Below are 8,624 nucleotides of genomic sequence, written 5' to 3'. Positions count from 1 at the left end.
GGCCGTCCTCAACCACCCCTCACTGATGACCTCTTGTGACAACAGCGTTCGCCCCCTTCTGACCTCACGTGACACAGACGTGCGTCCCCTCGTTTATGATCTCACGTAACAGACGCATGTGTGTCCCCTCTGATATCACGTGACGGACCTACGTCTCCCTTTCCCTTGAGCTCACGTGACAATGGCAAGTATCCTCCCTTACGTGACCTTGTGTGACAACAGCACGTGTGTCCTCCTCATGACCTCACGTGACAAGAGCACTCAGGCTCGACACAGGACAAGATCACATGAGGCAGCGAACGAGACAACGGGACACAGGGCTCAGAACACGGGCCGCAATCACCAGAAAACCCAAGAAGCGGTGGCTGTGACACGTACCTGGTCACCGCCCCTGAGAATATCCTCTCGATCATCTTGGTGGACAGAGCTGTGGGAACGGAATCGGGCCGTGAGCCGCGTGCGCACGCCCGCGGTCATGGCCCGACCTCACGCGAGCGGGGCCGGCCGGGCGGGCTCGGGTCACGAACGCCGAGACCCGGGCCGGGCGGGGGTGCCACAGAGGGCCCGAGTCCCGCACGTGTCCTCCCCGGCGTGCGGTCCCCAGGACGGAGCCCAAATCCAAGCCGCGCGAGTGGAAAGCCGACCCGGGGGCTCCGAGAAGAAACGTGCCGGGAAGAGCCAACACGTGTCTATTCCCGCTTCCAGGTGCCCCGACTCCCAACTCTCTCCCTTCGTGATCAAAACCAAACGCGTCCAGCTGACCCCTCACAGAGGGGAGGTGACCGGCTGACCCCTGACAGAGGGGAGGTGACCGCATCGGTCAGCGGAGGTGCCGGGCCCGACCCGGCACTGAGCCGGGAGCTGCAACGACACACATTCATCCTCTCCCAGGGCTGCTCCCTCCTGAGGCCTGTCTCCTGGGCGTGTAGACGCCGTCTTCGCCCCGTGTCCTCACGCGGTCACCCCTCTGTGCGTGCCTGTGTCCTCGACCCCTCTTCTCGTAAGGACGCCAGCCCTATGGGATCAGGGCCCACTCGACCGACCCCATTTTACCTTAATCCCCTCTTTTTAAAAACCCCACCTCCACTGACAGGGCCATTCTGGGGTCCTGGGAGGCGTGGCTCCGAAAACAAACGGGGGTGGGGCCCAGAGCAGCCCGTTCCAAGCACCGTGCCCACAAGACAGGGAAACGAAGACAGCGTCTGCCACGTCTCCCAATTCATGCTACGCCGATGAACGTCGCCCTGATACGAAATGACCGGATGCTACAAGAGGCTCAACTGTGTCTCCCCAAAACACACGCCTGCATCCTGGTTCCTGGCATCCGGACGCGGGTCCTTAATTGGCAACAGGTGTTTGCAGACGTGATTAAGTGAAAGACCTGAAACGAGCTCACCCAAATGATCAAGATGGCCCTAAAGACAATGAGCGTCCTCGTAAGAGACAGAAGAGAGACGCAGACACAGAGGAGAAGCCATGTGAAGGCGGAGGCAGAGACGGGAGGGACACGGCCACGAGTCCAGGGACGCCTGGAGCCTCAAAAGTTGGAACAGGCAGGAAGGACCCTCCCCCTGGAGCCTCTGGAGGGAGCACAGCCCTGCCAACCTGGATCTCGGTGGCCCTGCCCCTCCTGGATCCCAACACCCCTGCCCTGCCTGGATCTCAGTGGCCCTCCCCTGCCTGGATCTCAGCGGCCCTGCCCTGCCTGGATCTCAGCGGCCCTGCCCTGCCTGGATCTCAGCGGCCCTGCCCTGCCTGGATCTCAGCAGCCCGGCCCTGCCTAGACCTCAGTGGTCCTGCTCCTCCTGAATCTCAGTGGTCCTGCCCCGCCTGGATCTCAGTGGCCCTCCCCTGCCTGGATCTCAGCGGCCCTGCCCTGCCTGGATCTCAGCGGCCCTGCCCTGCCTGGATCTCAGCGGCCCTGCCCTGCCTGGATCTCAGCAGCCCGGCCCTGCCTAGACCTCAGTGGTCCTGCTCCTCCTGAATCTCAGTGGCCCTGTCCTGCCTGGATCTCAGTGGTCCTGCCCCTCCTGGGTCTCAGCGGCCCTGCCCCTCCTGGATCTCAGCGGCCCTGCCCTGCCTGGATCTCAGCGGCCCTGCCCTGCCTGGATCTCAGCAGCCCGGCCCTGCCTAGACCTCAGTGGTCCTGCTCCTCCTGAATCTCAGTGGCCCTGTCCTGCCTGGATCTCAGTGGTCCTGCCCCTCCTGGGTCTCAGCGGCCCTGCCCCTCCTGGATCTCAGCGGCCCTGCCCTGCCTGGATCTCAGCGGCCCTGCCCTGCCTGGATCTCAGCAGCGCTGCCCTTCCTGGATCCCAGTGGCCCTGCCCCTCCTGGATTCAATGGTCTTGCCCTTCCTGGATCTCAGCGGCCCTTCCCTGCCTGGATCTCAGTGGTCCTCCCTTGCCTGAATCCCAGGGGTCCTGCCCTGCCTGGATCTCAGCGGCCCGGCCCTGCCTGGATCTCAGCGGCCCGGCCCTGCCTGGATCTCAGCGGCCCTGCCTGGATCTCAGACTGTGGTCTGCAGAAGTGGGGGAGGAGAACTTCCTGCCGCGGGATGGCCCGGTTTGTGTGGAAACTTCTGCACAGCCGTCCTGGGCATCGCTGCTTCGTAAATTCCTTGACTCTGGAGTTTGGGTCTTCAGACAAAAACAGGATCCCGTTCTATTGCCTTAGGCCCTGTGCTATGGCAGCCCCAGGAAACATGCCCTCTCACTTGGATGTGGAGATCCAGAGACTGAAAACATGGAGCCTCGAAGGAAACGTACCTTGTGGCTGCAGAGGACGGAGTCACCTCCAACCCCCTCCGCCTGGCTGCCACTGCCCACGTCAGACAACCCTGTGGGCCCCAACGCTCTCACAGGTGGGGCCGGCTTACGTGGGCAGGTCGGCCCCCCGCGTGTCCACGTGCTGCCGTCTTCCGTGTGCATGTGTCCCACGTGTGTCCCCGTCTCTAGTGCTGTGCCCCGCACGTCCCGTGTCTACCCCGTGGGTGCCCTGCACGTCCCCCGTGTCTGCCCGTCTCACGTATTGTGCCCCGAGCGTCCCGTGTCTCCATATCCCGTGTGCGCTGCGGGTCGCGCGTATGTCCGTGTCTCACAAACGCCCTGCAAGTGCCAAGCGTGTTCCTGTCTCACGCGTGCACGTCCCGCGTCTCCCGTGTGTGTCCCGCCACCACAGACCACTCCCGGAGACAGGAGAGGTGAACGGGAGAGGAAGGCGGTTTTAGGCCTCGGGCCACAGGCCCGGGGGAGGCGGCCATGGCCAGCGGCACCGGCCAGAGCCGAGTACCCGAGGGGCCGGCGCTCGTGGGCCCCCTTGTCCCACGCGGGCCGTGAGCTCACCGTGGTCATTGTGCCGGGCCAGGTCCTGGGAATCGATGAGAAGGTCGTGGTCCGTGTCCAGCTCCCAGAACTTGCAGTAAATCACATAGAAGTGCTCGTACGAGAAATACTCTGTCAGCTGGTTGATGTCTGCTTCCTCCTCCAAGAGCGCCACGTTCTGCCGACGCAAACCCAACGAACCTGCTACCCTCCTCTCGGCGCGATCCCCACGGGAGGGGGCCCCTCGTGGGTGGGACCGCCGGGCGGCTCACGTCACAACGGGCCCGAGGGGTGGGAGCACGGCACCCGGGTCGGGAGCCCACCCAGGCGAGGGTCTGGCCCGAGACTCGGCGCGGCTGCCGCTGGCTGCGAGAGGCAGTCCCTGCGGGCGTCCACGCTCTCACCGCTGCGGCCTCCCGATGAGGACGGGTCAGCCCCGTCCTCACTAACGTCCACACGTCCGTAGAACCCGAGTGAGGAGGGCACCCCGCACCCCAGTTCCCACGGTCCTGCAATGGATGCTGGGAGGTCGCTGGGTAGACGGTTGGGTAGAGGGTGGAGGATGAAGAACGGAACAACAGAATGATGGAAGAACGGTGGAGGGAGAACGGAAAGGTGGAGGATGGATGGAGGGAGGAGGGAGGAGGGAGGAGGGTGGAGGATGGAGGGAGGAGGGTCGGAGGATGGGTGGAGGAGGGTGGAGGATGGAGAGAGGAGGGTCAGAGGATGGGTGGAGGAGGGTGGAGAATGGATGCAGGGTGCACGGAGAAGGGTTGAGGATGGGTGGAGGAGGGTGGAGGATGGAGGGAGGAGGGTCGGAGGATGGGTGGAGGAGGGTGGAGAATGGATGCAGGGTGCACGGAGAAGGGTTGAGGATGGGTGGAGGAGGGTGGAGGATGGAGGGAGGAGGGTCGGAGGATGGGTGGAGGAGGGTGGAGAATGGATGCAGGGTGCACGGAGAAGGGTTGAGGATGGGTGGAGGAGGGTGGAGGATGGAGGGAGGAGGGTCGGAGGATGGGTGGAGGAGGGTGGAGAATGGATGCAGGGTGCACGGAGAAGGGTTGAGGATGGGTGGAGGAGGGTGGAGGATGGAGGGAGGAGGGTCGGAGGATGGGTGGAGGAGGGTGGAGAATGGAGAGAGGAGGGTCGGAGGAGGGTCGGAGGATGGGTGGAGGAGGGTGGAGGATGGAGGGAGGAGGGTGGAGGATGGAGGGAGGAGGGTCGGAGGATGGGTGGAGGAGGGTGGAGAATGGATGCAGGGTGCACGGAGAAGGGTTGAGGATGGGTGGAGGAGGGTGGAGGATGGAGGGAGGAGGGTCGGAGGATGGGTGGAGGAGGGTGGAGAATGGAGAGAGGAGGGTCGGAGGATGGGTGGAGGAGGGTGGAGGATGGAGGGAGGAGGGTGGAGGATGGAGGGAGGAGGGTGGAGGATGGAGAGAGGAGGGTCGGAGGATGGGTGGAGGAGGGTGGAGAATGGATGCAGGGTGCACGGAGAAGGGTTGAGGATGGAGGGAGGAGGGTGGAGGATGGAGGGAGGAGGGTCGGAGGATGGGTGGAGGAGGGTGGAGAATGGATGCAGGGTGCACGGAGAAGGGTTGAGGATGGAGGGAGGAGGGTGGAGGATGGAGGGAGGAGGGTCGGAGGATGGGTGGAGGAGGGTCGGAGGATGGGTGGAGGAGGGTGGAGAATGGATGCAGGGTGCACGGAGAAGGGTTGAGGATGGGTGGAGGAGGGTGGAGGAGCGATGGAGGACGGTCTAGGTTGGATGGAGGAGGATGCAGGAGGACGGAGGAGGACCAGAACGCAAGATGGCAGACGGAAAGGCAGATGGGTACGAAGAATGGGCGCACGTAGGCCCTGCGTCCCTGCTGGCCGGCCGCCTACCTGCAGGAACGTGCTTCTCCGGAGCTCCGCACACGTGATCCTCCCCGACCAGGACCTGTTGACGGTGTAGAAGATCCTCTGTATGACCTGCGGGGGAAAGGCCGTCAGCGGAGCGCCCGGACCCCCGGCGACGCAGGACCCCGTGTCTCCGGCCGAGGCCCCGCCCTGCACGTGCCCGACAGCCGCGTCAGGGAGGGGCGCGCTTCTGGGCCACGGGGAGGCGCCAAGGGGGCCACGGGGTCTGTCCGCCCACTAGCAGCGGCCCGGCCCGCTCAGGTGGGCCCGTGCGGGCGACGGACGCACCTGAGCTGGGATGGGGCCGTGGTCAGGACTTCCCGGAAGGCCAGGAGTCCTCACGGCGCGCTCAGGGAACGACCCGCTCCGACCACGTCCACAAACGCAACTCGCCACCGGGTCGGGAGCGTCAGCGGAAGGCCGGAGAGGGCTGCACACCAGGCTCGGCTCTGAATCCCAGATGGGGACGGCCTGTCCTCACCTGTCCTCACCCAGGACATCCGTTACCTGTCGTCACCTGTCCTCGTCCCAGGATATACCCTCACCTGTCACCTGTCCTCGTCCCAGGACATCTCTCACCTGTCATCACCTGTCCTCGTCCCAGGACATCCCTCACCTGTCCTCACCTGTCCTCGTCCCAGGACATCCCTCACCTGTCTCACCTGTCCTCGTCCCAGGACATCCCTCACCTGCCCTCACCTGTCCTTGTCCCAGGACACCTACCCCTTGCCTTTGTCCCAAGACATCCCTCACCTGTCCCTGCCCGTGAGGACAGAATGTGCGCGAAGGGTGCACATACAAAGCCTTGTGCGTGTTCGGCACCCAGCGTCCTTGGTTACCACTCACAACTGCGGTCACCTTCCCTTCACGATGACCCCTGATGCCAGTGACAGGGGAACCAGGACAGGATGGCGTGTGGCCTCCCCAGGCAAACACAGAGCTCCTCTCGTGCACATCCTGTGTCACAGAATGCGCGTGTGTACCCGGCCAGAAAGCCCACCCGCACGCCAGGCTCAGGCACTGGGGAGAGGGGAGCCCGCTCGGGAGGAGAGTGCTGGCTGGCGGGCGAGGGCCAGGCCCTTCGTCCCAGGCCGCCCTCTCATGTGCCCAGGGGCTGGGGACAGGGCCGGGCAGTGAGTCCCCTGCCTCCCGGGCAGGCCGGCCCCTGGCCACGACGCTTCAAAGAGCAGGTAAGTGCCGTCCCAGAGCTGAGACATCCTCCCAGGCTCAGAGGCCCCAGCCCAGCCCTCTCCCGCCCAGGGAGGGAGAGCAGACAGGTCTCGGGCACGCCCCCTCCCGCGTGCTAGAGTCTCACTGCTGGACGTGTGGCAAGACCCGGGAGGCGCTTCCCACGCTCGCGGTGCTCCGTGCCCACAGACGGGACCTCCGCCTCTCAGTGCCCCTCGCCCGGGACCCACCGGGGAGACGGTGCCGACGCCTCATTCACAGGTGAGAGAGCCGGGGTCGGAAGGGCCACGGCCCGGGCACCCGGGGGCAGCGGACTGTGTCTGTGTACTCACGGTGGTGATGTAGCGGGAGTGGAACTCAGACGCCTCCTTCAGGAAGGCCAGGCCCGGGTGCGTGTTCACCACGTCCTGCGCACGCGAGACAAGACGGAGGTGGGGGACGCGCACCGTGCCCGCCGAGCCCCGGAGCCCGTCTGCCGCCTGCCCCCACGGCTTCCGCACGGACGCCCGCCAGGCGTGGCGGCGGCGTGAGCGTGTCGCTGCCTCAGCCCACGGGCTCGGAGACCACGGCCGGTTCCTGGGAGCCCGCACGGCACCTGTCCCCAGCAGCTGAGACCCAACGGGACAAACACGGAACGGCCCCCACGCAGCGGCACGCGTGCGACACCCTCACTTCCGAGCGGCACCCACGGGAGCCTTCAGGTCACGTCTGCGGGGATGAGGGCGCTACCGGGAAGGGCCGCGTGGAAAATGCCGCGACGCGAGAACCGCCCATGCTTGAGGACCGCGCTCAGGCTGCCCGACGCCCTGCACGGGCGTGGAGGGGAGGGGAGCGGAGCGCCGCGCGCGGAGGACGTTCTGGAACACCACAGCCAGCGCCTACGCCGCAGGAGAGCCCGCCAGGGGCCGGACTCCCCCCTCCATGGCCCCACCACTCACACACGCTCGCACCGCGCGGGGCACGCGCGGTCCCGCCAGTGACGCGTGCTCGAAGGGGCGGGTCCCCGAGCCGTGTGTGTGGAACGCGCTACACTGAGGAAAGGGAGCCCCGTCTCGCAGCTGGCACGCGGCGCGGAGGCAGGGGCAGAGCCGTGAGGAGGGGAGAAGGTGCCTGCGGCGCAGACGTGGGGCGCACCTGTAGGAAGGGGACGAAGTCCTCCTGCACCAGGTAGTGACAGCCGGGATTCATGAGCAGGTGGACGAACTTGGCCGCGTCGTCGTGACAGTTCTGGAGGATCCTGCAGCGACAGAGGACATGCCGGCGGTCCCCCCACGCCACGTCCACGAGGCCCCTCCCAGACGCGGGCGGCGGACGGACGCCGGGCCCCCCACCCTGGAGTCAGCCCCCTGCTCTCGCCATCTCGGCCGCAGGAGCCCGGGCCCGTGACGTCCCCCCTCCCGACACCCGCCCCCGGTGCTCCCGCCTGGGACTCACTTTCTCCACATGGCGACGAACTTGTGCACGGACACGGAGCCCGTGCGCTCTCCCCCGGCACTGCAGAAGAGCGGTCCCTTCCAGTACAGCGGGCAGCCGCAGGCCTATGGGACGGGGGCACAAGCGGGCGGTCAGCGCCTCCCGGGCCCCCACCGCAGCCACCACACCCCGCGCTCCCACGGGGACAACGCAGACAACTTCTGCTGCGCCAAGACCCCTCTGGAAGCCCATGAGCCCTGCACACACAAGCTCCAGTGAGCCGCGAAACACACGGTTCCCCGTGCACCAGGGACAGCATCTGTCCATCGGGTGACGGGAAGGCAGCTCGAGGACGGGGAACGGACCACCCCCTGACCAGCACACAGCCTACCGGCAGGCAACCAGCAGGTGCCCAAACTCTGCACGTCTAGAAACAGCTCATGATAAACACGGATGATAGGACAGACAGCGTAAATTAGGAAGGGCTCCGAAATGCAACAGTGAAAACGCCGTCCATCGGATTCACCAAAGGAGCACTGACAGGGGCGTTCGGCCCGCGCAGCAGCACAGAAGGCTAAACGCTGGCAATCCAAGCTCCTACTGCAAAAAAGCAAACAAAAGAAGAAACACAGAACAGGCAGAAATGAAGACGAAAGAGAGCAAATATCTTAATACGGAAAATCAGCAAAACCGAAAGTCGGTTCTTTGAAGATCTAAAAAAGACCGTAACGCCCCTCAGAAAAACTCGTCAAGAACTAAAGAAAACACAAGTTACGAATGTCCGCTGTCACGGCAGTTCCCACA

At 65.1% G+C, this 8,624-nt stretch overlaps 1 protein-coding gene across 1 annotated transcript; it reads right to left on the bottom strand.

The window, feature by feature from the left end:
• Positions 1 to 125: 125 nt before the first annotated feature.
• LOC109256152 (serine/threonine-protein phosphatase 2A regulatory subunit B'' subunit beta) lies at positions 126 to 7,974 on the bottom strand. The gene is made up of 6 exons (XM_053891228.1): positions 7,842 to 7,974; positions 7,542 to 7,644; positions 6,740 to 6,814; positions 5,205 to 5,291; positions 3,342 to 3,498; positions 126 to 427 (listed from the first exon to the last, which is right to left on the bottom strand). The coding sequence occupies exons 1-6, from the start codon at positions 7,850 to 7,852 to the stop codon at positions 237 to 239; spliced, it is 624 nt and encodes a 207-aa protein (XP_053747203.1). The 5' UTR covers positions 7,853 to 7,974; the 3' UTR covers positions 126 to 236.
• Positions 7,975 to 8,624: the final 650 nt, after the last annotated feature.

This window comes from Panthera pardus, unplaced genomic scaffold (assembly GCF_024362965.1).
Source record: "Panthera pardus isolate Hobbes unplaced genomic scaffold, ASM2436296v1 HiC_scaffold_263, whole genome shotgun sequence".
Classification (NCBI taxonomy): domain Eukaryota; kingdom Metazoa; phylum Chordata; class Mammalia; order Carnivora; family Felidae; genus Panthera; species Panthera pardus.
Note: the sequence above shows the minus strand (reverse complement) of the source record. Positions and strands in the feature narration are given on the sequence as shown.